Genomic DNA, 25,679 nt, shown 5'->3' on the forward strand with positions numbered 1-25,679 from the left:
TGGTATAAAAAGGCAGAATTCGGTATACAGTTTATTAATAAATTATACATGAAAGCAGGGTAAGCCCAGAATATGAACAGAAGCGTTTTCCTCCCATAAAGAAAATGTGGCTTAATGAAGACGGCGATAAAAAAGACCAAATATGCTATAGAAATGATTAAAAATAGGCTATATTCTGTGTACATGCAAGCAGATAAGCCCATATGAACTGAATTGCATGCTAAGCATTTCCCCATAGTAAACCACGCTTAATGTGGCTTAATATAAGAAGACAGTGATATATATATATATATATATATATATATATATATAGCCCAAATTTTATATTTTATTAAAATTATACTACAGGCAATCAACGAAGTAATCCATTAAGCCACTTTTTTACAGTGGCGTATACCCCCTAGGGCATTTAGCCTAGCATTCTTCTGAGTACCCCCACTTAGACCGCAGTCACACCTTTTCCATTAAGGGACAATATTTGCCCCCTTAAATTGATTTACAGGTGCATTTTTACCATTATAGAGGCAAAGTTTTTCTAGCCTTATTAATCATATGTCATGTTTTATGTCATATTCTTAACATTCCATTAAATGTACATATTATTAATATAATAAATAAAGCAATAAATGAGGCAAAACGAAGTGATACTTCGTTCAAAATTTCAAAATTTGATTTGCCAGTAGGTGGCGGCAAGTCTAATGAGCAAGGCATCGCGTCATTCATTTATTCAGTAACGAAGCAAATGGTTGTAGTTATTAATGGGTTATTAATCAGTACTGACTCTCCGAATCATTCAAAGCTGCAGATTCATTCACTAACGAAACACAGCTGTTGCTTGGAGATGCACAACAGTTCTGTTGCGGATTTCGTTGAAACTATTATTTCGTTGTAAAATATAACAAACAATATTTGCAATATTGTGTTTAAAATGTAGGCTACATTTAAAATGTAAAACTTAAAATGTACACTTAATATTGCCTCTTTTGTTGAACTGTTATATAAAACGAATGTCACATTTGCAGTCTTTTGGATATTCAGGGAAAATTGCATTCTCGTAGGTTCCAGAGTGAAATAAGAATGTAACAGTGTTCGCTTTATAAAATGTATCTAATAATCTTTTATATTATTGAATCTTCAAACTGAAGACTTCGAATTATGCCCTTCTGTAAGTGACAGAGTATTTTTATATTTCAGCGATTTGATCGCGCCGGCACCTCATGCACACATATTCATTGCAAACAGCGCGGCCTGTTCAATATTTAAAAAAAAACATAGAATCACCAATACAGATACAATGTTACACAGTCAATTTTAAATAGTCTGTGCCTTACAGCGTGAGCCCTGTTCCACTCCAGTCCGGCACATTTTTGTTCATTATGATTTTTTTCCCCGTCGATATTTGAATGTACAAAGCCCAGTTAATTTAATAAATAATGGTTTAGCTTCAAATATATTGCGAATATGGAAACATTTGGATTTGTGCTGAATGAGAGTGGTTCTTTTCAGTTTCGCTTTAAATTACGTTTTGGCTTGTTTATAACTGTTCTTGGCTTTTCTGCTTTCCTGTGCATAATAGGCTATATTTCATTAATAAACTGAGTACCACATTTTGGTTTTATACCGTCTTCGTCTATTAGCCTCCCTTAAGCATTTTCTATAGCCTAACCGTTTTCTATGGGGGAGAAAGCTTAACGTTGCATTCATTACTATCTGCTTTACTGATAGTAATGCTATAAGGTTATTAATATTACAATTGTTATTAGTATCAATAGTATTTATTAATACCGAATTGGGCCTCCAATGTCACTGTTATAGTACATTAAGCCACATTAAGCGTTTTATATGTCCTAAAACCGTGCCTTAAACTATAAGCAAAGCTGACTGTATTTGAACTTGAGTCCAAGTTTAAAATAAAACTCTATTAACCGCTCCGTTGTGAACGTATGAGCTGTATGAACCACTAACTTACAAGCTGTAAAGTAAACAGGAAGTGTTTGTCCGAACTCAACTGGTTTTGAAAGAGAATGCAAATATCTTTTGCGAGAGAACGCAAACTATCTTTGCGAGGGAAAGCAAAAGTTTTGCGAGAGAAAGCAAAAAAAATGTTTCTTCCCACCCCAAATTTTTTCCACCCACCCCGATTTTTTTTCCACCACCATATCCCTTTAGGGGCTCCGTAGTTTTCAGATAATTTTAGAGTTTTTTTCTCCGGGTGATGAACAGTATTGTTCAAGGGGCTTAATACTTAAAGGGATACTCCTCCCAAAAATGAAAATTCTGTCATCATTTACTCATTCTACTGCTGTCCCAGATGTATATGGCTTTCTATCCTCTGTGGAACACAAACAGAGATTAGAAAAAGTAATCCAGCCAACTGTCAAATGAGTGTTAGTTCATTTTGTGTGGTTTTTGATGCATTAACTTTGAGGGTCCCATCAACCTGCTTTCTGTGGACTGAGAGAGGTGGATTTTATATATTTTTTTCCGTTTTTTTTATTAAGATTCTGTTGAAGAGAAGTCTCTTTGTTCTCAAAACACAACATTTTAATGATTTTTTTCTTACTTTTGCGACACATTTGTCACTATATTTTATACAGAACAGGGTACTTTTTTATCAGTGTATTAGTTCTTATATCAACTCTTTATCTTTATCCAGAACATAATAAAAATTCATTTTATGCTAGATGTGCCAAACCAGAGTTACATCTCTCTCACTTGTGTTGTGTTCACTTGAGCAGGTGGCTGGTTTAAAGTTTTAGATGTCAGCTGTATAGAAAACCACTGTGTTACTGGCAGAATATTTAATGCAAACTTGGACATGAAGAACGAACTGGTTTTATTACAATTTTTTGTACAACATCAAGGTTGAGCACAGCATTTGGAATAAAACAAACCAACCATTTATGTAAAATTAAATCTGCCAAGGGAGTGGAGCACTAAGTCAGTGATCATTTACCAGGGAGTGTTTTCCCAATCCATCTCGGTCTCGGTGTAAGCGCAGTGTGCACTTTCAGAAACAATCAAGGCCTGGCGTTTTAAGGCGAAAATCATTTCAGAATGTATTTTACAGTGGTCATAATTTTGAGGTGCTTTTCCTCCTTATTTTTCTGAGAGTTCTGGTGTTGCCAGCAGCAGACAGCATGTCTTTGTGTAGCTGATGAGAGGGGTGGTCACGTGAGTCCAGCAGAAAGAGGGGTTCAGGGCTGGGTCGAAGGAGCTTTTAGAAGGTGGTAGTGACTGAAGAGGATGTGAGACCGCCACAAATGTGCTGGGAAAGGCATATGTTAACCTGATTAATGATGCATAAAATTTAAGTTGTTATATTATAACAAGAAAAATATTATAATTATTATGCTCATAACCTTAATTTTATTATACACAAAGGGTGATATTCACTGGAGTTTTAAGTTATATAGAGCTTTTAATGCAATATCACAGCCATCTATGATCTTTCAGCTAAGAATTCATGAAATGCTTAATTACGTACTAATTTCTAGTGATGAATATTCGAAATATGCCAAAATAATTTAAATGGACTGAAATCACGGGCCGAAACAGTGACTTTTAATTAATGCCCTCCAATGGAGAGTTTTTACCTTGTCAGCACTTCACCGTTACCAAAAATGATGCTGGAGCAGCAATTTGTAAAATTTGTTTGGCTAAAATATTGAGAGGTGGCTTATTACTGAAGAACTTCACTACAATAATTTGAACTGCATACGGTGTTCAATTTCCCAGTTACCCAAATTTAATTACCAAAATTTTAGCCAAATTAACACTTGGTTTCAGTGAAAAATAAAATAACAAAATAAATAAATAAAAATGTGCATCACTACTGATTTCCCTCATTTTCTCACGGCAGTGCCATCAAAGTCCATAATTGTTTCAATTTGAAATTACTGTCTTTTGCTGTTGCTAACTCTGACCAGCTTTACAGAACACCCCATAGAAATTAACTGGAAACTGGAAATTTCTATGAACAGTGAAATACTATATAAAATGTGCTCATAAAGTTGTAACAATTTATTTGAAATTATTCTTAAATGGGCTGGAATGACGTGACATAGCAAAGCATTTTATCTGATGTTTTTCTTCAAAGAAACCTAAATTACACAATAACATGATTTAAAAACTGAAAAGAATTGTGGGGAAACAATTCTCAAAGTAAACTGAAAAAAGAAAAGCATAATTGGAAATGAATTGGAACTGAAAACCTTAGTTTAAAATTGCATGTAAAACTATATCTCCATTAATCTACATTAGAATAAAAGTATAAAAGATTGTCTGAGAAAATGGGTGAAAGCAACAGTTGCTAAGTCAGGAATGTTTTAGCTGTAAGTCTTAGCAAATGGACAATTGTTTTGGGTTTTTTGGTCACTTAGAGATCAAAAAATTATTTCTGCAGTCTTTAGGATGCCGTTAGGAGCTCTAAAACGGTGCATGCTCACTTTTTAACCTTTTTATTTTTTGGTGGTAGCAACTGACCGGTGCCGTTTCATGTTGTTTCTCTTGGCATGATTATTTGGCAGGTTGATGTTGGCTTTACAAAAATAGACAACACCCACAGTCCATTAATCAGAGGTAACATGTAATTGCTCCACAACTTTAATGTAGCATGCTGATAACACTTCACTGATGGCATCTCTGTTTTACATGCTATGTTTAAGTGTAGGCCTGACCTTTTTTCAGACTTTTATGCTGTGCTAATTTTGGCAGATTTAAAAAAAAAATAAATAAAATCTGTTTTACTTGCAAGAAAATGTTTGGCTGACTTTGACCAGAGCCAAGTGACCTTGGACACTCAATGGTCTTCAGGACTGCTTAGCCAGAAACCGTAACTGTGAATAAAAACAGCCATATAGCTTAACCGTACATCAGAGTTTAGTTGAGGCTCCCTGCAACCACATTATATGCCTTTTAAATGTTTACTGTAGTCCACCACTACTTGGCAAACAAATCCAAAAAGCTCTTACCAGAAGCTCTTGTTGTCTTGCTCCAAACCAGAAAATGTGGTAATTGAGCATAAATGCATATTGAGCGCAGCGTGGGAAATGTTGCGGTGATAAAGCATCACCGGATTAATTCTCCTCCGAGATATCCACAACCCATACGAATGCTTCCTGTTGCTATTTAGGGTTTTGAGTCTTCATGTTTTTATAATCCATTGCATGATGGGAAAAAAAATGCTTCATCTAATTATAAACAAACCATTTCATGTTTTTGTGTCCATTAAAGAAGGTTCCTTCAGAGCAATATTGACACAACTTGCTCTTTCATGAAATTCCCATGGATTTCCCATTATCCCATCAGCTACCACATTTAAACACACGGGAAAATTTCACTATTCATTACAAAACTTTATACAGCTTTCAACAGCTGTGATTTAAATTTTTTAAAGTACAAGCAAGTGTGTTCACAGAGGAAATGTGCCCAGGTTTGGGGGGGGAAAAAGAGTGCACCATAAATGCTTGTTTTGTGGAAGCAACAGGAAATGGTATGTTTCTTGGAGATAAGCAATTGATGACTTTGGAATATTGAATCCTAGTATTTTTTCATTGAAAATGCTTTGGCTTGCATATGAGTAAAAATTTCTTGCTCTATTTCTCTCTCACAGGTTTCAAGAGTATAAGGCACTAGAAATTCTGGTAGGTCTGCTCAAAGACCAACCTGAAGAGGTACTTGTTAATGTAGTGGGTGCATTGGGAGAATGTGCCCAAATATCGGAGAATCTTGCCACTATCCGCAAAAGTGGTGGTATCCAGCCTTTGGTCAACTTACTCACCGGCACCAACCAGGCCCTTCTGGTCAACGTCACAAGGGCCGTGGGAGCCTGTGCCACTGACCCTGAGCACATGGTGTAAGTCTTACCTCTTACCACAACATTCTTAAATGTGTCCTTTACAAATCAAATACACTCTGCACTGTATTACTATAACACATTTCCCTGTGCTCATATTAGACGGTTTTCACTGTTTTTGTATTACCTAATCAACCTGGATCCAAAACAGTTGTCCAGAAACAATCCAGCAGCTGACAATGTTCATAGTATCCAACCTTGGCCTTGTAATCCCTCTCACTGTTGCCATTGGCTCGGTTTAGGATGACAAGTCATTGTTCTTGTTCTTTGTAAAAGATTCCATGTTCACCGCTTCTGCGGCGGATCCAACGGGCCCTGGGATGTGCCACTTGACCAGTCTCCATGCTCCGCACATGCAGGGCAAGAGCCCTCAGCCCTGGTTTTGTAATTACAGGCCTCGGAGATCTGTGTTTACTCTACCTGCTGTGAGACTCATAGCTGCGGCCAGAGTGGAGGCCTTTTATTGTCTCAATGCGGTCAGTTTGTATAAGCTGTAAAGCACTTCTGACAACGGCCATTGGACTTGCTAAACCGAAACAGGCAGGCGAGCATAAGCACAGATGAGTACACAGAATGTCTTTTTAGCTTACTGTACTAGATTATGGTCTGTATTGAGTGTCATACAATAAAAACACTGAACTCGTGAAATAATAGGAAGAAACCTCTCACAGGCTGCATGCAAAAACAAAGCAACAACACGACCCTAGTGGTGACATATGGTTAACAAACAGAAAAACTAGTATCATTGTCTTTAATATATGCAGAGCACAGAACTGCCATGTAATTCACACATTCACAGAGATTTGAGTATCGGTTTTTCTGTATATTTAACACATCTGACTCTCATTGCTTTTACAAGACTGTTATAGACTGCAGTCCCCTTCTTAATTAATGCTGGACACAAATGAAGAGCGTTTTGTTCCCCTCTCTTCTGCACCCAAGCTCACATAGCCTTTGTCTGAAAGATTAATACATTTATGGATGTGAGCAACCACAGTGGTGTAGTAAAAGTCCACAAAGCTTGTTTTTGAAGAAATAAGGTCATTCATTTAATTTTAACTCTTTGAGTGACCAAGAACTTCAGTCCTCTAGACCTATGTACCAGCTCTTGAACATGCTGTTCTTGTTTTCTCATGGAATCTATATTTAGGACTTGTCTTTTTGTTTCCATTTCCTTGTAGTAACACACATTCACAGAGATTTGAGTATCGGTTTTTCTGTATATTTAACACATCTGACTCTCATTGCTTTTACAAGACTGTTATAGACTGCAGTCCCCTTCTTAATTAATGCTGGACACAAATGAAGAGCGTTTTGTTCCCCTCTCTTCTGCACCCAAGCTCACACAGCCTTTGTCTGAAAGATTAATACATTTATGGATGTGAGCAACCACAGTGGTGTAGTAAAAGTCCACAAAGCTTGTTTTTGAAGAAATAAGGTCATTCATTTAATTTTAACTCTTTGAGTGACCAAGAACTTCAGTCCTGTAGACCTATGTACCAGCTCTTGAACATGCTGTTCTTGTTTTCTCATGGAATCTATATTTAGGACTTGTCTTTTTGTTTCCATATCCTTGTAGTAACAAAGAGTCTTTTTAATGTTTTTTCATTCCTCTTTGTTCCATGTTGATGGTTTATTTTGAGAATTAAGCACAGTAGTCTACAAAGCAATTAGCATAGCTCATATTTGATGATAGTTTTCTTTCATAGAACAGCATGTTCAGGCCTGTTTCTGAAATTAAAAGCAGTAAAAGGAATTCATGATGGTCTGTCCTCCACATAGTACAAAATAATGTGGAACTCAAAATTATTGTTCATTTTGAAAACATACTAATTACCTTTTCAAAATGATTTATTGAAATATTAGATCTTTATACATCTAAATGTCTCAATTAAACTAAATTTTCCATTGTTGTTGTCAAACACAAACTTCCATGGCTAAACCAGCCCAGGAACTGATTTCTAGATGCATCCTACTACTGTAGTGTTGAGTGCATCTTACCTGTTCAAGTGCAACATTATGTCCTGCTCCTAAAGGATTTAGTGGCCTCTTGGGATAGTGTGGGGCTCTCCCTGTTATCATGCTTCTCAAACTGATTTATTATGAGGATGGGGTCGGGGGGTACGCTTGGCGTTAAGATGGCTCTGACCAGTGCTCAGCCTGGCCTCCGTTCACTGGCTCCCCACTTTGCGGCGTGGTTTAGCAATTATGACAGCATTGAATGTCGGCCTTGTCGCTGGATGCACACATGGGAAACAGGTTACATATTATTTATACCTGACAAACGGACCGCACTGAAGAGTAATTTTCCCGTTCTTCCCAGAGCCTGACTACATCCTTTAGTAGAATCATATCCGCAACATGAAATACAGCCTGTTCTTAAGTAAACCTCACTCAGAAGCAGTGAAATATAGAAAGACATGTCTCTAAGAATGTTTGACTTGGAAAACGTACTTTCTCTGGGTTTTTTCCTCCTCCGAGTCGCCAAAAGGAACCGAGTTAAACGGTGTGCTCCGTACAAGTGTGTGTGAATGTGTGTTTGTCCACGGTCCACTATAAATATCCGCACGGACCGCCTAAAAGCATTGTACAAGTTGTTATTCTTCTCTCTCAGGATAATCGATCGTCTTGATGGTGTACGTCTTCTTTGGTCTTTGCTGAAGAACCCCAATCCAGAAGTTCAGGCCAGTGCTGCCTGGGCCATCTGCCCCTGCATTGAGAACGCAAAGGTATGTTTAATTATGCCCAGTTTCGAAACAGGTTCATCTGTATCTTGCCATGTTGAAATGACTGTGTTTCAATAAACACAATAGAGAATCCTCATAAATTGAGTGCTATTGCCATTGTAGATATGCAAAATCTTGACTAGAGAGATGCACAAATTGCCCAAATCTAATGCATTTGTGGTGTCAGTGCTTAAAGAACACGAAGAACAAAGAAGATTACGCTTACAAACAAACTACTAAATGCACATTTAACCTAGAGCGCTGCCCTCTATATCATTAACTTTCTACCAATCCACAAGTAAACATAGAAATCACACGTTCAGAATTACAACATCCAGTATATGGACAAAGCAGTTGGTTTAATCTATATATAGGATATAAATCTCATAGCTGGCACAGAGCAAGTCTGCTTTCTTGAGCCTCTTGTGTAACGCATTAACACAAATGCATTATTGTTCCTGTTGATTATCAGCACAGTTGCAAATACAAGAGCATTATTATATAATGTATGTTTTTTTTTTTTTTATCTACATCAAAAGTTTTCTGCTTCTTCCAGAATTTCTTCTTTTCTTTCTCTTTATAGCGCCCTGACTATGATGTGTCGCTAAAACAATGCAGGTTCAATTCATGGACTGCAATGGGTCAGCAGCCCTTAGTATGTGCATTCAGGGAGAGGAGAGTGAGAGTTGGTGGCAAGGGCTGTGTGAAATTTCGTATTCGCAGTTATTTAGATAAAGGCCCATGTGGATTGAGTTAGCAGCTCCAGGGCCAGATTTATGAGAATCATGCTTGAGGAACCGCATCTGGGGATTTCAAAATCCATACCAGTGCACAAACGCGTGCTTACTATGAATCCTCTAGTAATTATTAGCTACTGTAAGATAGTTTAGCATGTAGTGTTGTCTGCTTTAACAAGGACCATACTTAATTAGTCCAAAGAATCAAGGTGTGGTCACTGATGATTTCTGTGAAGTTTTGTATGCAAAATGTATGAAACACAGCTCACACAGAAGTCACTTTCAAACCAAACACTTTTCTGTTGGTTAACAAGGTGAATCAACTTGAGCCCACTATGAAATCTGTATAGGAAAGTCTTTTGCCCTCCACAAAATCCCAGAACCTGTGTATTTCATGAAAAATGTGTCTAACAATGACAAACGTGGCCTCACATTCACAATGCAGTTGAGTATGTACTCAATGTTACTAGTATGTACTGATTAAATGTAAATCTTGAAAATGCAATGTAAAGGCTCTGATATGGTGAAGTTTTTTGTTCTTCATATCTAGAAAGAAGGTAAAACAGCTGAACAGCGGCATAATCTTTGCAAACATATTGCTGGGGGTCACATATTTTTGAACCAATGGCAGTACGTAGTTGTTAACAATTGGTACGAAGTTTATCTGGAAGTTCTGCCAGACTGCTTTGAATCAAACACCTTTTTGGATAGATTTCCTTATTTTTCCTTGTTTTCATTAGAAATACATTGGCTTCTTAAAAGGCGTGACACACTGAACTGTCTGTCAAGCTGCACCAGTGACACTAGTCGGGCATGTTGAATCGGCGGCACAGCCTTTCGGTGAGAGAGATCACTCTGATTGGTTGTTCAGCTTGGGGAACCAATGCACGAAAAATTGGAAGTGATGAAAGCATATAAAAGATGAAGCCAAGAGAGCATAGAAAGAGCTCAAATAATATTCAAACATATTCAAAGAAGCTTTGTAGCGAATCCGTAGTAAGGCAAGCACTGCTTTGTTTACGGTTTGCATATCCGCAGTCCTAGGTCTTCCGGTGAATACAGGCTACTGCCACCTGCTGGTATGGAGAGTTGTTTCCTCTCATGCAGGTACAGAATATATGTGCTAGTTGGTCGGTGGATGTAATATTTGTGGTGTGTTCAAGCACAACCAGAAGCAGATGACGTGAGGAGACACCTTAATCTGCTTTTGTTGCTTTTGATGTGTGCTTTATATTAAAACCTCTTCCAAAAGCATTAATGTAAACGTTAAAATGTTATACATCACACTCAATTACTGAATGCTATCATTTGTTGTTAGTGCAATTCTCTAATTTTTCTCTCTCATATTCACACTCTCAGCATCTTGTTCTTCCCTTTTTCTCTCTTGGGCCTTTTCCTTTCCCTCTTTCAGCTTGGCTTACACTGGTTTTTGTACACTGTTTGTGTTTCATCCGTTCTCCCTCTTTCTCCTTCACTCTTCCTCCCTCTCTGCACGTCTCGCTTCGTGCTGTGTTTGCTGATGTGGAACTTAGTTGGGGATGTTTTTGTGGGCCCTGGGTTGAAAGGGTTCCTCAGTGACCCTCCGCAGCTGGTGGCTCTGCCATACTTCCTCTTCTGCTCCAGCTTCTCTCTCTCTCTCTCTCGCTTTCCCAGTGTTCATCAGTATTCCTGTACTACCATTTCCTGTGTGAGACACGCTGCAGATTCCTCCCCTCTCCTCCCTGATCTCTGCCCAGACACACTAAACACAGAGCTCATCCTTTGGCATCACTTTAGAGGCTCACCCTGCTCTGCACGCATGACCTGCTCTCGGTCTCCTCTTCTCTTTCTGGGTCTGCAGGGTGGAAGGCTGATTTCTGCTGTGCTGTGTACAAGGGTTTATTAGGGTTAAGCTGTGTTGTGAAATACAGGGTTATAGAGGGACAGACTTTATTGTTCTCACTGTTTGTGTTTCATCCGTTCTCCCTCTTTCTCCTTCACTCTTCCTCCCTCTCTGCACGTCTCGCTTCGTGCTGTGTTTGCTGATGTGGAACTTAGTTGGGGATGTTTTTGTGGGCCCTGGGTTGAAAGGGTTCCTCAGTGACCCTCCGCAGCTGGTGGCTCTGCCATACTTCCTCTTCTGCTCCAGCTTCTCTCTCTCTCTCTCTCTCGCTTTCCCAGTGTTCATCAGTATTCCTGTACTGCCATTTCCTGTGTGAGACACGCTGCAGATTCCTCCCCTCTCCTCCCTGATCTCTGCCCAGACACACTAAACACAGAGCTCATCCTTTGGCATCACTTTAGAGGCTCCCCCTGCTCTGCACGCATGACCTGCTCTCGGTCTCCTCTTCTCTTTCTGGGTCTGCAGGGTGGAAGGCTGATTTCTGCTGTGCTGTGTACAAGGGTTTATTAGGGTTAAGCTGTGTTGTGAAATACAGGGTTATAGAGGGACAGACTTTATTGTTCTCAAGAGAACCCCGGAGGACTGTACTTACAAGAGAGTCAGGGACTTTAGACTTTGTTCTCTAGGTTAGGAGACTCCAATTCACACAAAGCTGAACTCAAGTCACGGTTGCGTCATGTTGTATATGACCAGAACAGAAGCAGCAACCTGTGGTACTCCATAATCATTCCTTGTCACCGCAAGTGACATCTTTATTCAGTAAAAATAACAGGTGGGAATACAAGATTGGGTTGTTTACTGAATGTTTGGCTTCATCTGATTCCAAAACCATAATGATATGCCTCTGTACCGTCAATAAAGATATCACTGTACTATTTTATTATCGTTCTAAACAGTCTGGTGCCATGCTGGCATGCTACATACCCTCTGGCACAACTGAAATGACAGGACTGAATATAAAAGAGTGCCTAAAGTTGCCATTTCTGTGCAATATGTGTGGGCTTGTGTGTTTTTAATGCCCAGTGTTCTACTGTGGTTGACCCTCTACTTTGGCATGAGCTTTCATGTGACCTGAGGCCTTTGGAAGAAAGCGCGTCCTCCATCATGGTCCCACCAAGCCTAAAACAAGCACTGCTTTACACACACGAACAGGCAAAGGGAAAAATAGCAAATGCTCCTTTTTTCAGCCATATTTCCTCTCTGAGGTGAGTATATTCTCTAGGTAGTGTAGACTGATTGAGTTTGACATGTACAGGTTTCATATGTGATGGAATGAGTACAGACTTGCAAAATCTCACAGCCTGCGTCTCATCCCAAAGCATCTCCATGTATCATAAGAGAAATGTGGCTATTCTCAATAGTTCAGTGAATGATTTAACACATAAAAATAAACGTTTTCACAATTCATGACATTTTCTTGTTTTCTCTGTGTTTAGGATGCTGGAGAAATGGTGCGTTCCTTTGTGGGTGGTTTGGAGCTCATTGTTAACCTGCTAAAATCACAAAATAAAGACGTGCTGGCCAGTGTTTGTGCAGCCATTGCCAAAATTGCTAAAGATGTGGAGAACCTGGCAGTTATTACAGACCATGGTGTGGTTCCCATGCTGGCCAATCTCACCAATACTGTAAGTGCTGATCTAGTCATGTTTCACATTACAAATTCACTTCTCTGAAATTAGAGGCATTTTTGTTATTCTAACATAACGCCAAACAAACAGTAAAGACACCTCATAATATTAATGTACTTTTTCTATTACTGAAAATGTAACCGTATGTTCAATGGTAACCATACTAAAAATGTGTATCCGTCAATACTCGATTTAATTAGGTTTTCTCTGTCTCCCTCTCTTTGTGTGATTGTACAGGGGGACGATATGTTACGGCGGTACCTGGCAGAAGCCATCGCCTGCTGCTGTAAGTGGGGGAGTAATTGTGTATCGTTTGGGGAAGCTGGAGCTGTAGCCCCACTGGTACACTACCTTCGATCAAAAGACTCTTCGGTGCACCAAGCGACAGCCCGGGCTCTGTTTGAGCTGTCTAAAGACCCTAACAACTGCATCACAATGCATGAAAACAGAGTAGTCAAGGTATTGCATGATCTAATTTTTCGCATTGCTAGCTGAGAGCTTTCTCCAAAGTACAAGCAGGGTTGGCATATGAAAACATCACTAATAAGCTTTGAGAGGATGTATTTCAAACTATTTTTGAGCAATGAGGGCAGGAGAACAAGGCATGTTTTTTTTTGTTGGAAGTTAGAGCATTTTCTAACCATCATGGGAATTCAGCAGAGCAAACAGCAATGTGTAAACTGCCACCCCCCCCCAGTTATCCCTTGAGCCCTAGCATGCCAGGGCTGCTGATTATTGAAAGGCTGTTGCGCAGGGAACGGTTGCTCAGCAAGCTGCTGGGAAGAAGGAGCAGAATGTGACTGTTTCATGACTTTGGCCAGGACAGACTGGTCTGGGGTGACCGAACACTGCTGGGATACTTTCTGAGTGGCAGTTTCTGGAATCCACTCAATATGGCGCTCAAATCAAAAGATACATGCTATGTTAGACAATAATGCCTTACTTGGTCTTTAAAACTTTCAGTAATAATTGCTCAATTTACAAGTAACTAAACGGATTTATGTGTTAGGTATGATGTAGGTTTTATTGTGGCTCTTGCAGGGTTATTTAGGGAAAACTGCTCTCCGCTAATGCCAAAAATCAAGCATTTCAAGATGTGGCTGTTAGAGTGACAGGTCTAGACTGCAGCAGCTCAAAAGAAACCTAATGCATTTTATTATAGAACTCTATAATGTCACCTTGTGATTAGCATAACCCATAAAAAACTATTCCACTCTCAGAAAAATTAGCAAAAATTGTACATTTAGGGGTAGACAGCTTGTCCCTTGGGCAGTACCCTTAAAGGGACATGTTTTACATTATTTTCCATTTAAAGATTCATAGTAGTAACTTAAGGGTATATATAATTACTCAAAGGTACAAATATGCACCTTTTAGATGTGCATATTAAGGTACAAAGTTGTCTTTTTTTAAAGGGGTCATGACATGAAAAATCTAATTTGCCTTGATCTTTTGGCATGTAAGAGGTCTTTGTACCATCCTGCAAGTTACATAACTTAAAACGTAAAAATCCTACTCATAAACAAAGCATTTATTTAATTAAGCTCCAAAAATGGCTTGCTTTGATTCCGAGGGGCAAGGTGGCGTCACCTGGGCGCTGTCGTTTGCATAAACACTGCCTCCAGAGCAAGACATCGACGAATAGTCTTCTTCTCACCATAGGCCCCGCCCAGTGGCATTCAGTCATTTAACGTCTTGACGCTTGATCACACTGAATGCGAGTGTCGCATCGCGTCAAAAGCAAATAGAAATTACAATCACTGCTGCTATCTTGTCTACACTGGATACAGTATACAGATGCACATTCGCTTTCTGACACAGTCCACATGCTTGATTCTGTCGTCAGAAGGACATGTGGAGTGAAAGAACGCTCGCTTTGACGCGTTTGGTTTAAACAGCTCATTCGCGTCTTTGTACAGAGCATTTTGTTTTGTAAACGAGGCAGAGTGTCATGGAGAGTTCACAAAGAAACATTTGTTCGAAAGATGAAGCAGTACTATATCTGACTGCAGCTGCCTCACAAGCTGTAAGTAAATGATTTCATAATGCTTTGTCTGGAAATTATGTTGTCAAAACACACATGCAATAGCGAGGGGGCGTTGATACGGTTTCCTATGCAGTGACGTTAGCCAATCATAACAGTGGCCGATTACTGAGAAGCCTTAAAGGACAGGCCCTTTAAAAACAGTTTCTGAGAGAGTTTTAGAATGAGGGTTGAAAATCATTTTTCCTCATTTATTGTTTTGTTCGTGCAAAAAAAAACTTTATTAACATTAAGTAAACCTCAAGGAACATATTAAAATAATTTTTAAAAATCCATATCATGACCCCTTTAAGGGTGCTGTTCCAGTGACAAGATGTTGTATCTCTAAATGTACTATTTTTGCACTTTTTTCTGACACTGAAAGTCTTAAGAGGTCTTTTATATAGACTAAACCAGAAACATCCATGTACTCAGACTGGGTTCAGCATAGACTCATTATACTCTCTACCTGATGATTGTGCAGTTAACACTAGTGAACTACGTATTCTACAATAAAATATGAAATTTTATTTATGTATACTGTAATTCAGTTTGGGAGGAAACATTTTTTTTTGCCAATATTCAAATTTAACCACATTTCACTTTCCCAATGAGATTTTCACATGAGAAAACTGTTTGAGAGCTCGTACATACAGTTAAAACGCTTCCCCCACACCCCCAATAACAACTGGATATAAATTATGAGAGTGGTTGTCGTGTTGCAGTTGCAGCCAAATATTTTTTCCCATGTTCCTCTAATGGTGTGCTGTAGTCTGATATGCTGGTGCAGTGAATGTGGTTCAGCTCAGCCCATAATTGGAGGCTGGACTGAACTTTGGGTGTTCCAAAAGATTAATGTCCAATTTGCAAAAATCGTTTAGGCGAATATTTTTTATTTTTTTATTTTTTTTGCCCGGTTCAAGCAATGACAAAAACTGAACAGCTCAGTGTTTGTGTCTGTGTGAATGCTTGTGTCTGCATGAGTTGCACCATCCAGCCTTCAATTGCGCCTTCATTACCTCTTTAACTTGTTCTCACTGACATATTTGCAGCCTCCACCTGAACAACCACCAGCACAACTGTCATTTAAAATGATATATCGGATATTGTGACATAAGACATGTTAAAACAATATTTCCCATTGTAAATGGGTTTCGAGAGACAGTTTATCAGGGAACGATGTCTGCACTGCAGTCTAATTTATGAAGGGGTGTAAAACTCAAGACTGCCTCTTGCTATTATTGCAATCGTATTTCAGAGTCAGAAGCTCTTGTACACCCAACAGCTTAGAGCTGTAATGATTTCCTCCACTCTCTCTCCCTTTCCCGTTTTTGCATGCTATGCCCTCTCAGACTTATGTTCTGTCTGTAACTTTGCAGCTTGACATTCTTAATGGTGTAGAACTCAGTCCCCCAAGCTTCAGCAGAGGAAATTAAGCATTGAGAAGAAAGTATTTTACACTGGAAAATACATTAGAGATGGTCTCTGCACCCTCCAGCCTCTCCAAATTCTGCCTTTACACTTTTTACACAATTTATTTAAACTCAAAAAAACAACTTTTAATATTCCATTTGAATATTTTATGAAAATATGAAAGCATTTTAAATTGGTTCTGAAACAAAAGCCTTTTATGATTTTACAAGTGTGTTACACCTCAAAAAAACAGACGTATGAAAGTTCAGCCCATTTGGGAACTACTATGGCTGGGGTTGCTGATCTCTGAAAGACACCATTCAACATGTTGTGTGTATGAGCGTCCTGTAGCCTGTGGTGGTTAAACACACACTCCGTTTGATTTGACATGTACGCTCAGTATCTCACAGCTTTCATTCGGATGTGCCTCGTTGAAAACTCTTTTCTTCCCGTTTCTCTTTCCCTCCAGCACACCGCCACAGCTTTGCAGATTGTTTGTTGAAACCATAAATCCTTGCAGACAGCTTTAGCCTGATTTTTCGGTTAAAGAACTCCTTTCATAGGCAAAAATACCTTTGCGAGACAAATGACAAAATTACGAACGGTAATTATCAGCCATTTTCATCTGAGAGGATTCCAGCTGGTGTGAGTTGCCAGATCCTGGTATGTTTTGTGCGGCTTAGACTGTATTTTTTTGTGGACCACAAACCTGTGCTTGTCATGTGTGAAAATCCTGTGGTGTTGCTTCTGTTTTCCCTTTTGTCCTATTTATGCGTTTAAAACAAACCAGTATGCGTGCAAATGTGCAAAATATGAAGGAGAGATGTAAAAAGAGCATGATTTAGCCTCGACCTGTAGAAATATTCCATACGTTTCCTTTTAGTCATGGTCTGTGTGTAGCAGGTTGAAGCTGCTGTGGATATGGCAAGCAGATGACGTCCTTATACACACTCAGCCTATTCAGTCTTCTCTCTTTCCCTCTCTCTTGCTGAGCTTTCTGATCTGGCTACTGTAGCATGTGTCTGAAGTTTGGAGTGTTTTATGTCTTGAAACAGCATGACTAGACCCTCTGTTTCGTCTGAGGTGAGGAATGCAGGGTATCTCAGGTGTAAGAGTAGAAAAAGGTTTAAGAGATGTGTGTAGATAACGTGAAAAGCCTTAAAAGACTTTTCTTTGCATGTTTATTGAGGAATAAGAATAAAGAAAACAGGAGGGAGAGCCTGGAAAAGAAGAAAACAGAGTAAGTGAATAGACCGAGGATATACTGAAAGTGTATATGGAAACTAGTAAAAGAAAGGAAGAGACATATCTTATGTTGCTTATTTACATGAGTACATTTTCTCATAAAAAGCATCAATATAGATTTCCCAATTCAATTCAATTTTTAGTCGCAAATTCTTGATTCAATTCGATTCCAATTTTGATTCTATTCTAGCCTAGCCATATTTAAGTTCTAACATCCATTTTGCGTACATTTTAAGAAATTTTGTTGCTGCTAATATGTAAATTATACAGGTCATATTTCAGACCAGTGTTGTTACTGTTAACTAAAACTAAAAACTTATAAAAGTTGTTTTTGGTAATAGAAATGAAGCTGAAATAAAATAAAATATAAATATAAAATGGAAAAACTTGGCAACTAACTGAAATAAGTACTAAAATTACTGAAGCTAAAACTTAAAATAGAAAAAAAGCTATATATTAAACAAAAACTAACAATAAATAAAAACACTCAATAGAATTACTATTGTTCTAATAAACTACTGTTAAAATAAAAAACATTAATAAAAGCTAATTCAAAAGATTATTAAATACTATAATAGTATATAAATGGTACTAATATAACACTTTTTCAGACTGATTTAAACAACTTTTTGAACTATTAAAAGAAACTGCTCATTAGAGTAGGTTCGACGATCAGACTAAACTGGTCACACTTTTTGATTCACTAAAAAGAACCAGTTCATCGTGCTGTGTGCTTTTGTGTGCAGCTCAGTTGGAAGTCGTGGCCTAATGGTTAGAGAGTCGGACTCGTAACCCAAAGGTTGCGGGTTCGAGTCTCGTACCGGCAGGGATTGTAGGTGGGGGGAGTGAATGTACAGTTATCTCTGCCGCCTGCAATACCACGACTGAGGGGCCCTTGAGCAAGGTACCGAACCCCCAACTGCTCCCCGGGCTGCTCCAGGTGTGTGTTCACGGTGTGTGTGTGTGTGTGTGTGTGTTCACTGCTGTGTGTGTGCACTTTGGATGGGATAAATGCAGAGCACTAATTCCGAGTATGGGTCACCATACTTGGCCACATGTCACGTCACTTTCACAAGAACAATATGCCGTTTAGGGGACAATCCATTTAGAACTGGGTTCTAGTTGATCAATGAATGAATAAAACTGGAAAATTAGTAATATAAGTAAAAAAGGTAAAGACAAAATTGAGGGTAGAGGACGAGAACAAGTAGAGGAGGGTGGACGGGGGGCTTTTACTGAGATTTAAACCCTCTCCTCAGGAAACGGCAGCTTACCGCTGCTGCACTTAACACCACAACACCTACATGCGTGACATGGCATGTGTGTGCAAGCGTGCGTACATGTGTGAGAACTTACGTACATGTGCTTGTGCTGAAAGAGAAGCCTGGGAAAACATGCTTTCACTCTACCTTCCTGGAGGTCAGGATCCTCCCGCTCTTGCGGCATTTAAGACAGAAGAAAGTCTTAGAGGCTCTTGATTCATTTTTCAAACATGAGGCAAGTTATCATGTTACTGAGGTTTGGGAGTATTTAACAAGTGGACTATTATAGTCTGTTCAGGAACCAGCTGGGAGAGCTGAGAGGGGCAGGGGTAGACAGAGAGCAGTGCTTATCTGAGGCTCCGCTCCAGGCCCTAGGAGCCCCTGTTTGGCCACGGCTGAATAACACTCTATGAGCTCTGGCAAACGATGGCTGACCCTGTTGCGGGCATCCTCTGAGTGCTCACAAAAGCAGCTTGTCTGAACGTGCTGGCATGTTGCTGCAGCCTCGTGTTTGCATCCGTTTGCCTCTTCGAGGTGTTTTGGGATCTATTTTAAAAACGGCAAATCTGTAAATCCAGCTGAACATGATAACTGATACATTCATGTGCTGGAGAGAGACTGCTGAGATTATGTGAAGAACCTGGAAGCGATTTTAACAAATAAAGACGAGGAGAGATGCTATCGAAGCTGTTTTTTTTTTTTTTGCAAGTCGGTTCAGTTCAGGAATCCGGTGGAGCTCACAGATAGAATATTAGTCTTTCCATCTGTTTATTCTTCACTATTTAACTTTTAGCAAGGAATTTTGGGAATGTCTTGCCTCTCTGTGCCTTGGCTTAGTGTTGTCTATATAAACTTGGTGCATGTGTGTATAACATGAACAGAGTTCAAACTTAGCCTTATTGCACATCTCAGCCATGAATAGATCTCAAATCCACAAGCACTGACACAGTTTTAGAAAGGATTTTAAGGATGTACATTATATTGGTACAATATATTACCGGTCAATATTGGAGATATTTATTTTTTATTTCAGTCAGTATTGGGTATTGTCATCTAATGCTCACCCCCCAAAAAAATTCTATCATAATTTATTCACCCTCATGTCATTCCAAACCCATAAGACTTTGCTCATCTTCAGAAATCAAAGGAATATATTCTCTCAGCATTTTTGTCCAACTGTGTCTTATTTGGTCTGTGCAACCAAAATGTTCACACTTCCAAAAGTACAAAAAAAGACATTTTGGATTAGAAATAATCAAAATGAATCAAGCCGTTTAATCCAATACTTCTGAAGAAATATTATCGCTTTGTATGATTAACAAATTTAATTTAGTATTTTATTCACATGAACATGTAGAGCATATCAAATATGGTAAACACTGGTACAATAAAACAAATATGGAACCATAAACAAATATGATTATTTTGTGCTTGCTTGATTTATAGCATTTCATTCACTTGTAGCACTTAAATCAATTGCGTTATCGGCTTTAACATGAAAATATTCTTTGACTTACAGCATTGGTATCGGCCAGAATTTTGAAATTCTGAAATGCAGAATAAGTGATTTATTTGAATATGTGTGTGTGACAACATGCTCATATCCTGCCATTAAGCATTCAGGAACAAAAAGGAATCTGGTTTGACCATGGCCTGCTAAAGTAAAACTTCTGGCCTAAATGTGCTGGCATAAACTGGATGAAGCTCAATGAATGACCTCCTATTGGTACTGCAGTGAGGGACACACATACCAAACAGATTTAGACTGCCCGTTGTGCCAGTGTGTTTGCCCGCAGTTTGTGTTTATTTAGATTTAGGAACACAACTCACCACTAATCTTTCTGTCTGTCTGTCTCTCTCCCTCCCTCGACAGAAAGACAGCTGTATTATAACTTACCCACAGTGTGGCATTGGCACAAACTCTACCCCTTAGGTTCACTTTGTGTGACTGTATAATAAGCAACTCTCATTGTACAATAAAAGAAAAAGCTTTTAATATACAGTCTGAATGTTCCAGAAAGTGGTCTTTTTTAGAGTCCGGTGTTGAGAGAACGGAAGTGGAGGGATCTGATATGACCTTTGATCTGATGGAGGGTGCAGCCAAACTGTGGTTTAGTACATGGCCAGATGTTCAGGGCTCTACAAGAGGAGAATTTCAAAACAACTACTCAACCTATTCATTGCAGCAACAAACACAATTTCTCTAATACACTCACTCACATAAATTCTGTGCCATATTCGCACTTTCTACCTCTTATCTCGCTCTCTCAACCCAACTAAACACACCGATATGTGAGTTAATGAGCCGGCGCAGTGCTGCTGCCATCCAGTAGGCAGCGAGCCTTGGCAGCCGCAGGAGCTGTAAACTCCTCTGGCAAAAATCTGCAGTGTGCAAGCAGTTGCATTTATAGCTTAATAACCGATTAAATGTCTCCTTCAAGCCCCAGGAAAGAACTGCTGTAAGAGGCCTTCGTGAATGACTGTTATTGTAGCTATGCGGTTTTCGTTCTCTCTAATGAAAGGAGAATGTTGGCCAGCGTTATCATTTCATGTTGTTTCTGACATGTTCCTCTCTTCTTCGCAGCTCCTGCTCATCATGATCGGATCCACGGATGAGATTCTGCAGGAGGCAGCAGCCAGCTGTGTGGCCAACATTCGACGCCTGGCACTGGCCAATGACAAGGCTAAATATGGGTAAAAGTGACCGCATCTTCCCTTCAATCTCACCCGCAGTGGGCAACAAATGAGTTACTTTACCCACTCAGTGAGTATTAATGGATCAGCTGTGATGCCCGATGTGTGTTTATTTATATTTTACTTCAGCTCTGTAATAATAGGAAGCATTTAGCCAAAGCTAAACATGTCATTAATTAATTCGTTGGAGTCTACAACCCTGGCTCACCCTTGTCTCAGCTTTTTCCCTCAATTTCCTCATCGCAGCATCTAATTTAACAATAAAAATAAACGCTTTCTTCTCCTATGTGTGTACACGCCAAATGTTCCACAGTTTACGTTCTCTGAAGTGGTTTCAAGCATGAATACAACACATTCATGAATGCAGCAGGTACTGTTGTCCACACGTCTGAGTAACAGGCACATCTGGTGATGTGAGTTTTGTTTAAAAAGTTCATGCAACCCTGTAATTGAAGGCCGCTTGCTGATTAAAGCAGAAGCACTCACCATATTTTCTTCTCTCTTTCTCAGATGCTTACAGACACAATAGTTATTCAGGCCTTATGATGACCACATACACAAACATGTAGGGAAAATAAAACCAACAAAACACACTCACACACATGGTTTCAACCAGACAAAGACAGTCCCATTAATGTGAAAAATTGCTCATAAATTCAATCAACAGTGACGTGAATGGGCAGAATGCTTGGAGAACTTGGAACAATGCAGTAGCAGGTCCCTTCTGCACTATGAGTAAATATGATTTTGTGCATTATTGACGTGCAGCAGCTCCCTGATGAGATGGAGTATTTTGTGTTATTATTTGTTATTGAAAAAATATGGTGATGGCTCCTCTCAATGTCCTCATTAATTCTGCCTGTTAAAAGTAGGAGTATGAGGAAAAGGAGACCACCTCAACAGTACAGCAGCAGCGTGCCTTTTGCTCAGACAGCCCCATAAAATGTAATCCTTAAAAATAATCGTGTTTTATATTATCGGCATCAATCCAATGTCCAGTACTTTCACTACCAGATATAATGAACGCAAAACAACAAAACAAGCAAAGATACAATTACGCAAACTTGTGGAACAAACAGTGGAAATTATATGTCATATAATGACTCAAATGTCAATGCTGCACTGTAAAAAGTGAAAATATGCAGTTATTAACTTAAAGGGGTCCTATTATGCTTTTTCACTTTTTGAATTTTAGTCAGTGTGTAGTGTGTATGTTTGGGCATAAAAAAAGATCTTCAAACTTACAAATCTCAAAGTCCACTCCAAAGGGAGATATTTAGTTTTTAAAAAATCCCTTTTCAAGAACTACAACAAACGGCTCGTTTGGACTACAGCGTTTGTTTTCCGGGTTTTGTGATATCACAAAGAGGCCCATTAGAATATCATTAAAATAATTCCCGCCTGCAGAAATTCGAATGGTTGGGGGGGTGGGGAGGGGTTAGGTCGTGGTTAGAACGCTTGGTTGAGTGCACGAGCGGCAACCTTCCGGTCTCTCTCGTGAAGCCAACACGGAAGTGACTAAAACTGCAATTCATCGATTGGCCGCAAGAGGCTGGCTCCAAAAGGGAGTCAGTCCCATAGACTCCCCATGTTAAAATGCCCAACTTTACAGCAGAAAAAAATGTGTTTACAGCCTGGTACAAAAAGTGGTTTTGGTCTATATAGCTAATTTTGCCCTTCATGACAACTGTGAGGGGAGGGGATTTTTTTATAACTCGTCCGTTTAAATTATATTAAGCCTTAAAGTTCTGCATAATTAAGGGCGTGGCCACTTGTGACGGGTGGATCGCCGCTGCTGTCACTGCCGTCGAGCTAGGTGGGTGTAGTTTCAGTAGCCAAGTCTTGCCTCTTTGCCCATTTTCGATTATCCGGAAGTGACGCGCTGCCAAGATGGCGACGGCCCGCTCCGCCCACTTTGAGCTTCAAAAACGCTCTTTGGAAATCTACGGGTGATGTCACGGACACTACGTCCATGTTTTTATACAGTCTATGTGAGTGCATCAGACAAGACGACGACTAAGAAGTGCTGCTGTAGCCTCAAGTTTTCGCAAGTTATTGCATATGCACCTGAATAATTATGTATGTAAATATGTATGTTACAATTATGAAAACTTTTTTATAATAAATTGCTGACTGCACAATACTGGACAATGATGTAATCTGCAGAATTTACACTTCAATTATGAGACTACAGTGTTTCCCATACATTGAGTGCAAATGTTTTTATATCACTGTATTTCTGAAGGAAACCGACTGTCTTCAGAAAATTGGATGTCATTTTCATTTAATCTTGCACGTAATATCTGATAAAGCAGTTTTTTTTAAGCGGAGCGCTGCTTTGTGTACAGCCTTTACCAGGGAAACCTTGAGCTCTACCACTCCAACAGCACCTCCTGCTGGCAGAGAATGAGTTTGCATATATATGCCGCCTGGGAAACACTGGACTATGGTATAAACAAATTCAACTGTATAACAGTTTCACTGCAATTCATGTTATAATGTTATTATTAAATAACAATAAAAATAATACATATGCACTTATCTGTACATAGTAAATGCAGTTATTTTTAAGCAGTTGTTGACATCCTATCTAAAACGTGATTTAGCCAAAAAAAAAAACAATAATGTTACCACTCTAATATGTCTTGCAATATTGCCAGACTGGGGAAAAAAATATTTTAATAATGTAAATTTTGTAAAAAAAAAAAAAAACATGCTTGGTGGTTTTTTGAACCACCAAGCATGAGAGCATGTTCTAGTACACCCCCAAAACAAATTCAAGACATTGTAAAGGAGCATAATAGGACCCCTTTAAGGAGATATTTTTTTACCTGATCTGAACCTGATTCTTGACTTTAGTTAGTGTAACCTACTGTAGATGAGTGAAGTCAACTATCCTTTATTCTTATGGCTAAATAAAATCAGTTAATTTAGATTAGCAACATGGGTTTGTCTCAGTGGTCCTGGCTGTTATTCTAAATCTGTGAAGATACATAGTTTGCTTCCAACCTCATTTGTGAACAAGATTCCTGATTCAGAGGGTACACATCCATCATTTTCATTATAGATTACAGTGTTTACCTTTTGCAGAGCATCAGAATAGATAGGACAGAATGTTAGTACACTCTAAAAGATGCTGGGTTGTTTCAACCCAACTTTGGGTCAAATATGGACTCACCCAACCGTTGGGTTAAATTTTTACATTACATTTTTAACCCAAAAGTTGGGTTAGTCCAAATTTGACACAAAGTTGGGTTGAAACAACCCAGCATTTTTTAGAGTAGTCTTTTGAGCAATAAATTTAAATGGTTTACAGGCACAAGGTTGGATATTCTCAGTTTTATGGGAACGAGGCAAAACGTGAAAGTTTTATAATAATAATAATATACTATTATATAATAATAATATTTTTGTTATAACAGTAATATAATACTATTTGTATATTATTATATATTAATAATATTATATTAATATTCAATATTATATAGTATTATATAAATATATAATACATATATTTATATAATATTATAATAAAATATTTTATAATAATAATACAAATATTTTTTAAAGCTAAAATATATCACAGTGTTTGCATGTGGGTGAGTAGGTCCAAAATGTAATTAAATGTTAATTTTGAGCTCTTTGTGAAAATTACTTTTGCCGATCAACCAAAATCAGTGCATTCTAGGTAATCTGTCATGTTACAGCATGTTTCACAAAGAACAGCCTCTGCTACAGAATATGTGGAAGACTGAATTCAAAGCAGGACTTATAGTTTTAATATTCTCAATATTCCTGAATTGCGACAGTAAATTCATTAATAATGTATGTTTCCACTTAGACTAATAATTTAACATCATATAATTGGATCTGAAGACATTGCAGTAATTATTACAGTGAAAGCTTAAGTTAAGTTTTATTATGCCAGCCTAAAACGCTTGTGATGATAACCAACCACCCAGTGCAATATCTCTGCTCACACCATGCAAGAAATCACATTTGCAGTTTTCTACAGTATTTAAATAATGTGAAGTAGGAGACAAACAGAACTGAATATTTGAATGTTTGAATCAATATCGAGCTTGATTATAGCTGATTTCCTGTGGCTCTGTATTTGTCATACTGGATTCCCCTGTGTTGAGTCTATCACGTATGGCTAAGTGCAGTTTACTTCAACAGACTATAAACCAAGAGACTGTAAATGAGAATCAT

At 38.7% G+C, this 25,679-nt stretch overlaps 1 protein-coding gene across 1 annotated transcript in view; it reads left to right on the forward strand.

Annotated features, from left to right (window-relative positions):
• LOC107584410 (armadillo repeat-containing protein 4-like) overlaps positions 1-21,471 on the forward strand; it is a 66,802-nt gene extending 45,331 nt beyond the window's left edge. Inside the window, exons 15-19 of the mRNA XM_016271009.1 lie at positions 5,615-5,857; positions 8,472-8,586; positions 12,639-12,827; positions 13,068-13,289; positions 21,358-21,471. Of these exons, the coding sequence (XP_016126495.1) occupies positions 5,615-5,857; positions 8,472-8,586; positions 12,639-12,827; positions 13,068-13,289; positions 21,358-21,471 (883 nt within the window). The remainder of the gene's footprint in view (positions 1-5,614; positions 5,858-8,471; positions 8,587-12,638; positions 12,828-13,067; positions 13,290-21,357) is intronic.
• Positions 21,472-25,679: the final 4,208 nt, after the last annotated feature.

The sequence above is a fragment of the Sinocyclocheilus grahami genome, unplaced genomic scaffold (assembly GCF_001515645.1).
Source record: "Sinocyclocheilus grahami isolate Dianchi unplaced genomic scaffold, SAMN03320097.WGS_v1.1 scaffold59.1, whole genome shotgun sequence".
Lineage (NCBI taxonomy): Eukaryota > Metazoa > Chordata > Actinopteri > Cypriniformes > Cyprinidae > Sinocyclocheilus > Sinocyclocheilus grahami.